Raw genomic sequence first — 15,844 nt, forward strand, 5'->3', positions numbered from 1 at the left:
AGTAAATTTCAACATTCCTCACTAAAAACAGTAAATATCTTGCAAATTAAGAGAAAAGGAAGCCAGAAAGAAAACTGTACAAGATGCTAGTGAATGAACTAAGAAGATCCAATTACCATTTAGACAATATCCTGGTTTTCTTTAAAATATTAATCAATTAAAATATAATCAATGTTGACTTTCAAGAGCGTATTAATTTATTGCTTTTGGTCATTCATGTCTACTTGCAAGAAAGACGGCACATTCTTGGTAAGATAATCGAATGGGAAAAACCCATATAAAGCATTAGTTTTGAGCCTCAAGGCTATTGAGAAAAGTAAAAAACTAACTAATGGAGTCATATTTATGGAAAACTAGCTGATTTTATTATTATTATCAATACCAAACAAGTCTTTAAAGTCAATTAAAATTTATTTAATTAAGCATAAAGTTACTTTCACATTTGTCTACAACCATAGTAAATACAGTTCTTGGCAAAAAGACACAGCCTTTGGAGTTTAAAACATCCCCAACTGCAAGATTACACATATAAAACTCCCATTATTGTTTATGTGATAGTGGATTTGTTAATCAAATTAAAATAATTATACTATCTAGAATAAAATAAAATGGAAATAATTTACTCATAAGTTTCATATTTAAATCATCTTTATTTACAAAATACTATCCTGAGAATTATAATTCCATCAAGCTTCAATTTGAGCAAAAGTATTATTACTTAAGTAACAGCAGTTACTTAAACTGAAAATGAGAGAGAAGTCAAAATTATTTTTGAAGAGAGATCAAAAATATTATCAAGTTTCTCGTTGTGGTTCTGGATGCTCAGTAGTAGGCTCATTTGAAGGTGGAATCAACCCTGATGGGAACTCACTTCTACCCTCAGGATGTGGGGGTGGAGGAAAAAATCCAGCTCTTGGGGGAAAGTAATGAGGAAAACCTCTCGGTGAATAGACATTTCTCACTGTTCAAAGAGATTGGTAAAAGACATTTTTTAACTTTAAGTACCTGTACTGCAAATCTAATAAATGATTAGCTTATAACTTACAATACCTATCTTTACATTCAAAAATTGACACCCAAATAATTACTTGATCTAACAAATGAATTTTTACGACATCGAGAAAAAGCATACTCTCTTCAGCTACACACAATTAAAGGGAACATCATTAATTTTAGACACAATTTTCATCCTATGAAAACCTAACATCTGAACACTTTTTAAAAAGAATAATTTCAAAATGCATAATAAAACTTTCTTAAAAGTTTTCACGTCATATAATTTTCACCAGACTTAAAATTTTGATCAGTAATTTCCAATTCTAATTTTATATTATCCTAAAACATTTACAGTTATATTAAAGACTATCTTGAAATTCCCCAAAATTCATTTTATTTCACCTTAAACCTTAAAATAGAGGAGAAATGAAGGCAGAAATACCACATCAGGCATATACTAGCCTTTCTCCTAGTGTTTGGTTAACTATGTATTTATTCTACAGAAATATACAGTTCTAAAGTTCTATCTATAGATATAAAAGCAAAAAACTTTTTTTTCTTATGTGAGGCTATGAAAGAATTTCAATAAATTCAACAATTGGTCTAAACATGATAAACATATTTTAGGTTCTAAATAAGTAGGACTGCATAGGAACTACTTACGAAAAAAAACTTGGAAAAATACTTCTGCCAGTAATTTTAATGCTAAAATATAAGCTGTAATTATTTTTACTAACTGATGCAGTAACCAGTTTCTAATCAGATAAGATATAAATAATTTTGGTCTTAATGTAAGACTGCTGCAAAAAGCCAATGATTTTCCTGATTACTGAAATACAGAAATAATTCTATATCATTAGGAACAATCATGTGGAAGCCTCATTACAGTCTACTAATGGCTGGCTGCCTTCCCAATTTGGAAGAATAATGGTATACTCACAAGTGAGAAAAACTTACTATATGAATAGGAAGTAGAATTATATCTTTGATTTACTCTATAGAACACATACTAAGTTTAAAAAAAAAAAAAAAAACATACTTGCAAATGGAGGATGTGGTGGGCCAGGGAAATCCCTTGGTGGAAAATAATCTCGGGGAGCTCCATACATGCTTCCTGGAGGAGGTGGAGGAAAAGGAGGACCTCTTCTCATGAATGGGCCCCTTGTATCCATTGGGAACAATGGAGCCCTGATTGGAACAAGAGGTGGAGGAACGAAGCCAGGGCCCGTTGCTTCACTTTCGGCGGGGAAAGATGAATCAGGCACATTTAAATTCTGTAACAAATTGACATACAGCAGTCACTAAAACAATGGCAAAATTTGCAATAACCTTCCTGAAAATCTCAGGTTTAGAAGAAAGCACCTAGGCAGAAAGCAGTCTATGATAGTCTTAATAGTCTCCTAAGATTCCGCTTTCTACATCAGACAGAGTTTGCAATCACAAATATTAACTCAAAAGAAAACATCTTTAACCAAAACAGAGTAATACTCTGGCTAAAGATAAAACACAAGAATAGTCCAAGAGTACCGAAACATACGTATTTTTATCAAGCATGTACTGAAAACAATATGTTTGTTTATATTTTCAACACAAAGTGACTAAAAGCAAAAATTGTAAACATAGTAACAAAAATATACTTTAAAACATTCAAATAAAAATTCAAGGGGGAAAATCCAAATTCTTGGTTAACTTTAGTAAATGAACTCAAGCCTCTAGTCTATAAGTTGTACTTTATCATAGTGTGCAATCCAGAAAAGAAACAGCTATAACGCACATAGGAAGTATATATATTTGTCAAAATGGGAGAAGCAGCTTTATTTCAAGAACTAGATTGCTAGCTAAATCTCTCTTCTAGTAAACCAAGAGACTGGAAAGTTCCTGAACACATGGATAAAATTGCACTTTCAATACTTACACCAAGGTCATCCTTTTTATCATTTCTACTGGATTCCATTTCTGAAGACATTGGACCATCTAAACATAAAAGTTAAACCATGAAAAATACATGACTGATCACTCTATTCCTAGATTATCTCCCGATCACAAAGGATTGTTGTTATTTCCCCATTCCCCCTGTTAGCATATAGACCAGCCTGATACCAGCATCCTGCATTGTGGCCACAAGAAAGCTTTAGGTCACTGGAAATTCTGGCACACTTAAAGTTCTGCAAAGGCATGTGGCAATGATTTCCGTGGCTTGGTCCTAGGCAACCCTGCTAAAGAGCATCATTAGGAGACTTCTGGAAGGTGGCTCCCCTCTCCCTTTTCCTTCTTTCCTTCCTTTCTTTTCACCCTCCCTCCCTTCTTCTCTCCTCCTTTTCCCCCTTCCATCCTACTTTCCTAATTCCTCCATCAGGTAACATATACTAGCATTTGAATTTAGCTACTGTTCAAAATAAATGTTCCTGGACTTTGTTATCACCAAGAACTGCTCAGTCCATGAGAAGGTAAATTCAAACAACCCTCTCTCTGAACACAACTACCTATCCTCATCTAGCCTTCTCATTTAGTTATTCTCACTACACTTGTTCTTGTCACTGAAGCTTCCAGTCCTCTGGTCTCTCTTCATTTTCTTCAGTTTCCTCTTTTCTTCATTTCCTCCCCCAATTAACTAGACTTCAAAGTCCATCACTGCATCCAGTCATCGATGTCCTTACCCCACTGGCCATATTTCTACATGTGCTTGACAACATTCTAGCCCTATATTAATCCAACTCTCCACTTCCACTCTGCCTATTCCTGAGCCACTCAGCACTTCTGCAGGTAAAATAAATCACAAATTTGTGTAAACAGGGCCCACTCCAAGCTGATGGATTTCCAGCCATACTTGTAGCAGCTCAATGACTAACCGTTCTGCATCTTCCAAACCACATTTCTCCTCAGGAATTTTAAACCTCCATTCTCTTCAAACCTACTACACCAGTCACTTAGAAACCTCCCTTAACTTTTTGTAATCAAACAAACAAATGTATCAACAACTATATTCCTCTGATCTTTCCTCCTATTATCATGGAAAAGGATCCTTCTAGATGATCTATGACCCTGGTTCTGTGCTCAGAATCCCTCCCCTGTAGCTTCCTAAGAAATCTTCCTCTTTCTGTTGCCTCCCTTCTCCCTTTCTGCTAGATGCATTCTATTAGCAAGTCTCTCCCAACTACTATTTAAAAATGAGACAGAAAAAGAAAATTCCCCTACAGCTACCCCTCTCTTCTATAATCAATAATTGTTCTCTATATACTGTTCGGAATTCCTCTCATTTTGTCCTCATTTTACTGCAATCGATTTGCAACATCTACCACTCCACCAAAATTATTCTCCCCAACATCAAAAAAATATCAGGAATGCTGAGCTCCTATTCACCACTGAAATACAGCAACTACCGTAATGCCTGTCATATGGTAAGCTTTCTATAGACATTTAGTGCATCAACTGATAGATCCACTACCCTCTCAATTTCAATAATGAATAGGGATCGAGACCACAGCTCTGGAGTCAGACAAGCATGGGTTCAAGTCCTGCCTCTGATACTTCCTACCTGAGATACTGAGCACCTTTTTGAGCCTTGATTTCTTCATCTATAAAATGAGGATAATAGTGTCTATTTCATAAGTTCATTGTGAAGATTAAATAATTCACTTTCATTCAATAAATGTTTATAAGCACTAGTGCTAGTCAATGTGTTTGAATCAGATCTCTGACCATTCTCCTCCATGTAACATATACTGACAAACCAATAATAATATATTACATTTATACAGAACTTTTCTATTTACAAAGTACTTCAGCACACATTAATTCATTTAACCCTCATAAGACTTTGTCAAATGATTAATATCTCAGCTTTACAGCCATTATTCATCAATGACTTGTGTTGTCTCTTTTGCTTTTACTTATGGCTGTTCATCATCACTGGCGCAGACCCTCATCTCTCAAACAATTTCTCAAAGTCCCTCAAAAGTAGCTCAAATGCCACTTCCTTCATGGAGTTTTCCTTGACCCTTCAACTAGATGACAGTTCTTTCTGTGAACACAGTATATTTTCTAATGGAACTTAACTATTCTGATCAGTATTAGTTAAAGATATATATTTCTTTCTCCACATTTAATTATTAGCTTCTTACAGGCAGAAACTATACCTTATGATAATTATATTCTCTGCCATGTCACGTAGGGCAGCAGACACTTAAAAATTATCTGATTAATTGGATATCGTTCAATAACAACAAAAAAGGACATGTAAAAAATTTTAAATAGCATTAGTTTAAAAGTAGATATTCAATCACATATATACTTTCACTACATTAAGCTTGAATTAATGGGGGGAAACAATTTCAAAATCCAAAGGTTAGAATTTAATTATAACTAATTATAATTAATCCAGGCCATAGATCTCCTTCTTTGATTATTCAAAAAAGACTGATTTTCTAAAATAATAAATATTTCAACTGGATAATGCCCACCCCCCCTGCAAATATATACCCTGTCCTGAAGAAACCGTTTACCAATAAATTTATTTTAAGTTTCTACTTACTTTTTTTTTAAACAATTAGTCTTCTTCTTTTTTTTTTTTTTTAAAGATTTTATTTATTTATTTGAGAGAGAGAATGAGAGACAGAGAGCACGAGAGGGAGGAGGGTCAGATGGAGAAACAGACCCCCCGCCAAGCAGGGAGCCCGATGTGGGACTCGATCCCGGGACTCCAGGATCATGACCTGAGCCGAAGGCAGTCGCTTAACCAACTGAGCCACCCAGGCGCCCCTAAGTTTCTACTTACTTTTAATCTTTTTAATGTTATACACTTCTGAATGATACACTGGATATATATATTTTCCAACTTCAGTGGGTTGCTGTGAGGTGGTTTGAGGAAAAGAGTGCCTGATAGATAGTAGGTTGCTCAATAAATGTTAAATCTATCTGAGTATGTAATGTTTAAATAAGGTACTTGATTAAAGCAGCAACAAAGCATGCACCCAAATTATTTTTCTGGTGGATTTTCACATGTCCATTCATACTAGCTTAACTGCCTGATTACTAAATAGGATATATGTAAGTGGGCTGGAAAATTTTTAAAAAATTAATCATGCAACAGAGTAAAATCTGCCATCACAGCTAAATATAGTAAACCCATTACAATGATGCCCACATCAACCATTAACATGTATGAACATGCCACGGATACCTACAATATAACAAGAAACATAAAATAGAAAGTTTTCAGGAAAGATTTTGGCATTAAGAGCTACCAGAGATATCAGCTATTAGTCCTTTTTTCAGCTTCCAGTTCTTCAGTGTGCCACCATTATTAAAAAACATACACATACACAAAGTATTTCTTACCCACTTTATCCAAAGACGGCATATTAAAACTTCTGAGTTCTGCTGGCCCAGATAGTCTGCCAGAATTAGAATAAAATCTGTCTTGCCTTTGTGGAGGAAGAGCTGCATCAGGATATGCTTGGCCTAGAAAACAAGTTTGTAAAATATTTTCATTAGTATAAAAATAAATCATGTTTGGGGCGCCTGGGTGGCTCAGTCGTTAGGCGTCTGCCTTCGGCTGCGGGTCATGATCTCAGGGTCCTGGGATCGAGCCCCACACTGGGCTCCCTACTCAGCAGGAAGCCTGCTTCTCCCTCTCCCACTCCCCCTGCTTGTGTTCCCTATCTCGCTGTGTCTCTGTCAAATAAATAAATAGAAGCTTTAAAAAATAAATAAGTCACATTTCTTTAAATTTAATATATTGAACATAGACATTTCTCTTGCTTCCTAAAAACTGACCCATATTCTTGGTAGACAATAGTAAATAATTTGAGGAAAACTATTTATTTACTAAAGGCAACAACTTTTGTAGTAAACACAAGTATAACATGCTACTCTGGATTTGGAATTTTCAATTCAATGAAGGAAGTAAATATATCAACCTATCAAAACCAATATTGAGAAGATAGCTACTAGCAAAGAAAGAAAAAAAGGAGTATGTTGTAAGCATATCAGGAAATTTAGCAGAACAAACAAGGAAAAAAGAAATAGCAGATACAATTCAGAGGTCATCAATGATCAAATTTTCAGTAACTTCAATATTTTGGAATTTAGCACCCCTCCAAAACTTAAGGGGAAAAACTCTCACTCAACAGATGAACAGAAGGTTCACAATGCTCAGATTAAGGACACCTGGACAGACACAAATCCTGGCACAGACTCTGACTCGGGTGCTTCCACAACCACCCTTCGTTGAACCCAGAGGTCACTTATGATGACAAAATTGTCATTCCTGGGTCCTTGTAGAACTCATCATTCTCGAAAAAATATAGGTGGTCTATCTCATCTTTGACAGGTGATGGCAGATTTTGACAGATTAGGTATGCATATGCCCAACTCCAAAAATAAGAGGAAAGTCAAAGGGGGTGAACTATGTGACTCTTTCTTATCCATACAGATATGGAAAAACAGCTGCAAACCACCTTCCATGACCATCCTAAGCAGTGGTTCATAATGTGAACTCCACACAATGTTGGATAGGTCATTCCTCATCTGACTCAGCCACATGGGACCGTACTGACACACCTCTCCCACACAAAGCCAAGGAAACCACTCAGCATCAACCAGAGTTAATGGAGAGAATTATATTTAATGAGCTCCCAAGGGCCAAGGGATATGAATCAGGAGAGAAAGATCTGGATGGATAGTCTCAGGCTCATTCCTCCCTCTTTCAGAATCTTAGCAAAAAGCTGTCTCAATGGGTCTGAATTATTAGCCCAATGAAAGAAAAGGCCAATACCAACCACTGAGATCTAAACTAAGTTTTCCCTTTCTACTTCAAACATGGGATTAATTAAACGGCAGAGTTGGGCAAGGTGATAATATGGGGAAGCCTGAAAACTTCCAACTCTTTCTTAATCAAGTCTCAAAATCCCATACTATATCATTATTTTGCTTCTAAAATACATCCACACAGTATCAGCAACCTCAGAAATACAAAATTAAAAAAAAAAAAATACAAAATTTTGCTACAGGCTTGCTATTTTATAAATCATATGCCCATGGTGCTCTCCACTGGCCAAAATAATTTATTCTTCAAGTCTACCAGGGCCTATTATATATATGGCACTACTGATACAAAGTTGGTTTTGATACAGTCCACACTTTTATAGTCTATGGTGACAGAAATAAATACAATGTGACCAATGCCTTAATCAAGAGGTATACAAATTATGAGTGGCGGCCTACTGAATTCTGATTGGAGGAATCAGAAATGGTGGTGTTATGGAGGATGTAAAGCTTGCCCTGAGAGAAAAGGAAGGATGAACAAGTAAACAAGGGTATTCTGGTCAAACTCAGATACACATACACACGCAATGTAATAAGATAAAGTGATGTGGAAGGCATATGACCAATGAGACTGAAATATAGAAAATAAAGAAAAATGGTTCCTTCCTTGCTTTAATACCTTTGTTTTCTACCACCCTTATAAGAGAAGAAATGATTAAAAAGAAAGAATGGGAGAAGGAAAAGGATCCAGAAAAAAATGAATAAAGGCTGCAAATAAGTATACACAGCATTCTGAGGCAGTTTCATAAACTAAGAATTAGAATAAAATCCAAGATGCCTGGGTTAAACAAAAATGTTGTTTATCTATTTTCATTCCATAATAAAACTTGGACTGTAATAGCTCCCCGAGTACTTCTTTTAATACTGGATTCTATCACATAACAGAAACAAAAGAGAATTATAAAGATGGATAAAGAATTAGAATTTTTTTAGGTTTAATACTGGCTAGTAATCAAGTACAATAAACATCTTCATTCACAACATGATGAAATAGTTTATTCTAATAATTAAGGAATTTAAATGGAATGAAAAAGCAAAACTTCCAGAAAGTAGATGAAAGCAGCATTGATACGGATAGGTTAGGAGTCTGGAAGAGACCAATGGTATAGAGAGAATGTCTAAGAAACAGATGTATGCAAATATGGACATTTAATTTAAGATAAAGTGGTATTTCAAACTGATGAACCAATATATAGTATCAAAATAACTGTCTATTCAATGGAAAAAAAAAAAAGAACTCCTCACACTAAACACTAAAACAGAAATAAAATACAGATCTAAAAACAAAATTTTAAGTTTTTAGAAGAAAACAGAGTATCATTTTGATCTAGGAACAGGTCTTATACAAAACAAAAATTCCATTAAAAAAAAAACATGGATTAACTTACCTATAACAAAATTTGAAACATATATAACAATAACATACATAATAACAAACCGAGAAAATATCTGCAAAAGACAAGATTAACATCCAAAATATACTAAGAATTCCTATTGGGGCTCCTGGGTAGCATATTCAGTTGAGCATCCGACTCTTGGTTTTGGCTCAGGTCGTGATCTCAGGGTTGTGAGATCAAGCCCCACATCGGGCTCCACATTCAGCGAGGAGTCTGCTTATCCCTCTCCCTCCCCCTCTGCCCCTCATGCCACATTCTCTCTCTCTCTCTTCCTCTAATAAATAAATAAATAAAATCTTAAGATAAAAAAGAATTCCTATTAAGCAAGAAATAAAAGAGGTCAGGCAATTTACAGTAAATAAATACAGATAATACAAATTACCAATAAACATGAAAAGATACTCAAGCTCATTAATCAAAGAACTACATATAAAAATAAGATTAAAATTTTAACTCTTATCACTGGAGATATTCAAAAAAGTTTTACACCAAGTACTGGAGAATTAACTACTCAAATATTTCATGCACAGCCACTCTCTTGAGGACAATGTGGCAGTATCTATTAAACTAAAAAAATATGCTTATCCTATTACTCAGCAATTTCATTTCTTGGACTCATCTCTAAAGAACATGTATGCAAGGGGTGTTAACTACAGCACTGTTAGTAATAGTGAAACACTGGAAATACCCTAAATGCTCATCAAAGGACAGTAGATAAATATATTGTGGTATATTTATATACAGAATTACTATAAAGCAATTGTAATAAACTTTATATTAAAATGGAAAGAACTCAAGAACATAATGCTGATTTAAAAACTTGATAAAAAAGAAAAATAATATATATATATATTTTTTTATTCATATATGGATCTAAGTTTACACACACTGAACTCTTTCCTTTGGGAAAGAAAGCTCCTAACGGCCCCAGGAAAGGAAATAGAATAGACTTCAACTAATATATACATAGTGTGCTATTTTTTCTTTTTTTTTTTTTTAAGATTTTTATTTATTTATTTGCCAGTGAGAGAGAGAGAGGGCGCTCACAGGCAGGGGGAGCAGCAAGCAGAGGGAGAAGCAGACTCCCTGCTGAGCGAGGAGTCCAATTCGAGACTAAATCCCAGGACCCTGAGATCGTAACCTGAGCCAAAGACAGACACTTAACCAACTGAGCCACCCAGGCATCCCTTTTTTTTTTTCTTTTTATGTTTTATTTACACATTCTCTCACACACATACACAAACACACACACACAAGCACACCCAAAGCAAGTATTAACATGTAAATTCTGGGATGTAATAGACAAGACTTTACTACATTATCTTTGTTTTTGTTTCTTCTTCTGTAAAATGGGAATAATATTCCTAAGAGTGTTAGAATGATTAATAAAAAGCACTTAACATAATAACTGGCACAATGTAAACATCCCAAAGTAACTGTAGAATGAATTAAATTTTTGTTTATAAATCATATTAAAATATAATACTGACTGGTTTCATTCAAATTTATCTAGATCCTTGCTGAACTGTCTGTCTAGTTGTTCTACCAATTGTTCAGAGGTGCTGAAGTCTTCAACTATAGCTGCATTTATGTTTCTCCTTGTAGTTCTATCACTTTCTGCTTCACATACTTTGGCTTGCTGTACATACATTTAGGTTAGCTATGTCTTCTTGATCTCTTTTATCATTATTTTCTTTGCTCTTAAGTTTACTTTATCCAATAGTAATAATAGCCACTCTTGCTTTCTTTTGATTAATGTTTGCATAGTGTATCTTTTTCCATCCTTTTACTTTCAACCTATCTTCCTATACTATTATATTTGAATGACTTCTGTAAAAATAGTTGAGTCATGGTTTGTTTTGTAATCCCTTCTGCCAATCTGTTTTTTAACTATTGATATTAGACAATTTACATTTAATGTAATTAATAATGGAATTATTAATAAAAATATTAGGGTTTAAGTCTGCCATTTTTTTGTTTTCTATTTGTTCCCTGTGTTTCTTTTTCTTTTTTATTTTCCCTGCTTTCCTATGGGTTACTTGGACAGTTTTCAGAATTCCATTTTGATTTATCTGATCTATAGTGGTTTTTTTTTTAATTTAAATATTTTTATTGGGGAGCTTGGGTGCTCAGTAGGTTAAGCGTCTGCCCTCGGCTTGGGTCATGATCCCAGGGCCCTGGGATGGAGCCCAGCATTGGGCTCCCTGCTCAGCAGGAAGCCTGCTTCTCCCTCTTCCATTCCCCCTGTTTGTGTTCCCTCTCTCACTATGTCTCTCTCTGTCAAATAAATAAATAAAATATTTTAAAAATAAATAAAAATTTTTATTTATTTATTTGAGAGAGACAGAAATAGCGAGAGAGAGCACAAGTGGGAAGGAGGGGGAGAAGCAGACTCCCCACTGAGCAGGGAGCCCAATGCGGGACTCAATCCCAGGACCCTGGGATCATGACCTGAGCCAAAGGCAGACGCTTAACCCACTAAGCCACCTAAGTGCCCTGATCTATAGTGTTTTTGAGTATATGTCTTTAAATAGATTTTTTGGTGGCTGTCTAAGCATTACATAATTTATCACAGCTTACTGGTACCAATATTCACCAGTTCAAGTAAATTGTAGTTGGCCTGGTCCAGGAAATCTACCAGTAAGTTCTTAAAAATTGAAAAAGGTGTGTTCATCAATTGAGTTTAGAAAAGACAGCTGTAAATAGTCTTTGGTTTTACTAACATTACATATTATAATATGTTATTTGATCTACCAACTAGATTGAAAATTATCTAGCAAATCTGAAACATTACTACCTGGCTACATTTTATATTACTCGGCTAAACAGCTTACATAAATCACTTAGTTTGTCTCTCTCACTGTATAAAAGGACTGAGGTCCAAAGATGAAGTAAGTTTCAAAAATCACACAAAAAGATAAAAAAGTGAAGACTGGAAACCAGATTTTTTTTTTTTTAACTAATCTCTACATCCAACATGGGTCTTGAACTCACAACCCCAAGATCAAGAGTCACACACACTACCAACTGAGCCAGCCATGTGCTCCATTTTTTTTTTTAAGGAAAAAAAAAACAGATTTTTTTCATTGCCAGTCTAAATGCTTTTTTACCTAAACCATTCCTGATCTACAATATGTAATCTAAGTTTTAAGTACATAGAAGAATGTTAGATGAACAGATACATGGCACTGCACACTACTCAAATCAATTTTGTGTACAAACTGTACTGAAGCAGAATCAGTCTTATCCTAATGTGGTAGCCAAATCCGTATATTAACCTTTAATAATCATTAATACTTCACACAGAATTTTGAAAGAAAAGATAATTAAAATATGTATTGGTCTGTAAGAAAACTGAAACTGCAGCTAAAAATAATGACAATAAAACATTAATTATAGTAATTGAAGAAAGCAGGTCTACATTTGTTAACAAACCCTCAAAGCAATAAAAATGTCTGGAATAAAATACAAAGGAAAAAGACAAGGTATAGGCTATTTTTTCTGACTATGTAATAAGGCAAGAAAGTTTTTCCCCCCTTCAAAGTATTTAACAGTGAAAAACAAATGATTCCTTAGAATTACAGAATCATTTAAGATTATTTTTCCTTACTCACCTTAAGTCAATAAAAAAATTTTTTTTTTTTTTTTATAGATTTTGGAGAGGCTACCTCTCTGGTTTCCAGCCTCTCTTTTTTTTTTTTTTTAAGATTTTATTTATTTATTTGACAGAGACAGAGATAGCGAGAGCAGGAACACAAGCAGCGGGAGTGGGAGAGGGAGAGCAGGCTTCCCGCCGAGGAGGGAACCCGATGTGGGACTCGATCCCAGGACCCCGGGATCATGACCTGAGCCAAAGGCAGACACTTAACGACTGAGCCACCCAGGTGCCCAAGTCAATAAAAAATTTTAAAATTTATGCCAAATATCTGATATTTATAAAATATCCTTAACAGGACTAAATTACAGAAAATCTCAGATAACTACAGAATCCAAACTCCTCAGAAATTTAGTTATTTTAGTTGTCATCTTTTAACAAGTGCTTTTTAATGAAAATATTTTAAAACTTAAGAAAAATCTTAAAGACACAATTATTACTAGAAAGCAGGATACTTCATGAATACTGATAATTCAACATAATAGAAAATGGGGGGTGTATCAATTTGGAGTATTGTAATCTGTTTTATGGAAATCCATATTTTAGAGCTGAGAAATAGTGATGGGCAAAATGAAATGCTCAAGATTATACAAAAAGTTAATAGCAATAAGATAAAAACCGAGGGCTCCTCGTTCCTTATACCAATTAGCTAATTTTAATACAAAATAAAAGAACCAACCTGGAAACCTGTTCAGTAACTACTTAGAAGGGATAGAGATATACCAAGGGCAAATGTAGAATATGTTTATAATTTTACTCTGGTGGGAACAGGGCTAATAACTAAGTGTATTTCTCAGCATTACTCCAATTCAAGCTAGAGTCTCCGGGGTCATTTAGCCCCACTCATCCAATAAGGTTTAGTAGTCCCTGAAATCCCTTGCTGTGCCTGTACAATTATCCTATTTCACTGAGATTAGAATTCACACAGGCAACCCCTGTGTTATCCTAAATAGATCAGGTACATTATTTGGAGACACTTTCTATAAAATGGATACATATCTCCCCTATGAAGACATTAATTTAGAAGCTCACAATTTTGAATTTTAAGTTAGACTTAGAAAATAACACAGATACCAGGTTCCATTTCCGGTATGGCAGAGTGAGCTTGTAACAGACTGATTCTCCCACATATAATACCTCCTAACAATTTACAAAAAAAAAAAAAAAGTACCTGAAGCATAGCTACTATAGAATAAAGTACAGAGATTCCTCAAAAAATTAAAAGTAGAACTGTCATATAATCTAGCAATTCCACTTCTGGATATTTATCCAGAGGAAACAAAAACACGATCTCATAGAGATATCTGTACCTCCATATTCACTACAGTGTTATTTACAATAGTCAAGATATGGAAACAATCTAAGAGCCATCAATAGATGAATGAATAAAGAAAATGTGCTATAGGGACACCTGGGTGGCAAGGTCAGTTAAGCATCCGCCTTTGGCTCAGGTCATGATCCCCGCGTCCTGGGATCGAGTCCCGCATCGGGCTCCTTGCTCGGCAGGGAGCCTGCTTCTCCCTCTACTGCTCTGCCTGCCGCTCCCCCTGCTTGTGCTCTCTCTCTCGCTCGCTCTCTCTCTCTGACAAATAAATAAATCTTTAAAAAAAAAAAAAAGAAAGAAAGAAAATGTGCTATATCCACACATTACAATATTATTCGGCCATTAAAAAAGGAGGAAATCCTGCCATTTCTGATAACATGGATGGACCTTAAGGACATTATACTAAGTTAGGCAGAGAACGACAAATACTGTACGATCTCACTTATATATATGGAATCTACAAAAACAAAAAACAAACTCTAGAAAAAAGAGATCAGATTTGTAGTGACCAGAGTAGGGAGAGGGAGAACTAAATGAAGATGGTCAAAAGATACAAATTTCCAGTTATAAGATAAATAAGTACTAAGGATATAATGTATGACACGATGACTGTAGCTAACACTGCTGTATGACACAAAGTTAAGAGAAATCTTAAGAATTCTCATGACAAGGAAAATACATACATATACACATATTCTTTGGTACTTAGATGACAGATGTTAACTAAACTTACTGTGATAATCATTTCACAATATATATATATAAGGCAAATCATTATGCTGTACACCTTAAACTTATACAGTGATGTTTATAGATTATAGCTCAATAAAACTGGAAAAACATTAAAAATTTAAAAATAGTAAAATAAAATAACTACCTGAAGGCTCTGAAGCATGAACAAAAATAGACAGATTTGGTAAAAGGTTGAGAACTTGGAAGAAGGTACCACTATGTGGTGAGTTTTCCATTTTTTATAGTTTAGCCTGAAGGCAGACCATAGTCAAGCTACAGCACAGAGCAGTCAAAGCCCATAGAAATTGTGGCTTGAAAAACCAAAAGACAGAGCCCAGGAGAGCCAAAGAAGTGAGCCTAAGATTCTGAGATTTTTGCCCAACTCAATAGCTGACCCCTGAACCACAAATGTGTGAAGTAAGCTTAAGGCATTTTCAGCTAAGGCAAAAAACTGAACAATATTTGGACTGCTGTCTATTGAGGAAAAAAATCTAACTTTGAGTGCCTCAAAGAAATACAGTAAAATCTAGAATCCCCATTATGTCTAGGATACAATCCAAATTACTCTGTATAACAAGAAAAGGTGACCCAATTTGAAGGGAAAAGACAATCAAAAGAGGCCATCCTCAAAATGACCCTAATATTAGAATGATCATACAAGGTCTTGGAGCACCTGCGTGGCTCAGTCAGTTAAGCATCCGACTCTTGATTCCGGCTCAGATCATGACCTCAAGGTTGTGAGGCCAAGCCCCGTCAGACCCTGCACTCAGCCAGGAGTGTGCTTGGGATTCTCTCTCTCTCATTCTCCCTCTGCTCCCCCCAACCCCATGCTCGTGGACTTTCTAATAAATAAATAAATCTTTAAAAAAAAAAAAGAGGGGCACCTGGGTGGCTCAGTTGGTTAAGCGACTGCCT

At 35.1% G+C, this 15,844-nt stretch overlaps 1 protein-coding gene across 7 annotated transcripts in view; it reads right to left on the reverse strand.

Annotated features, from left to right (window-relative positions):
- Positions 1–342: 342 nt before the first annotated feature.
- Positions 343–15,844, reverse strand: part of MIA2 (MIA SH3 domain ER export factor 2) — a 96,582-nt gene continuing 81,080 nt past the window's right edge. For all 7 annotated transcript variants that reach the window (XM_034992894.1, XM_034992893.1, XM_034992895.1 and 4 more), the window contains 4 exons: positions 6,334–6,456; positions 2,912–2,970; positions 2,036–2,270; positions 343–961 (listed from right to left, as the gene is read on the reverse strand). In XM_034992894.1, the coding sequence (XP_034848785.1) occupies positions 795–961; positions 2,036–2,270; positions 2,912–2,970; positions 6,334–6,456 (584 nt within the window). In that variant the 3' untranslated portion in view covers positions 343–794. The remainder of the gene's footprint in view (positions 962–2,035; positions 2,271–2,911; positions 2,971–6,333; positions 6,457–15,844) is intronic.

The sequence above is a fragment of the Mirounga leonina genome, unplaced genomic scaffold, assembly GCF_011800145.1.
Source record: "Mirounga leonina isolate KUSES-001 unplaced genomic scaffold, KU_Mleo_1.0 Mir_82, whole genome shotgun sequence".
In the NCBI taxonomy this organism is placed as follows: domain Eukaryota; kingdom Metazoa; phylum Chordata; class Mammalia; order Carnivora; family Phocidae; genus Mirounga; species Mirounga leonina.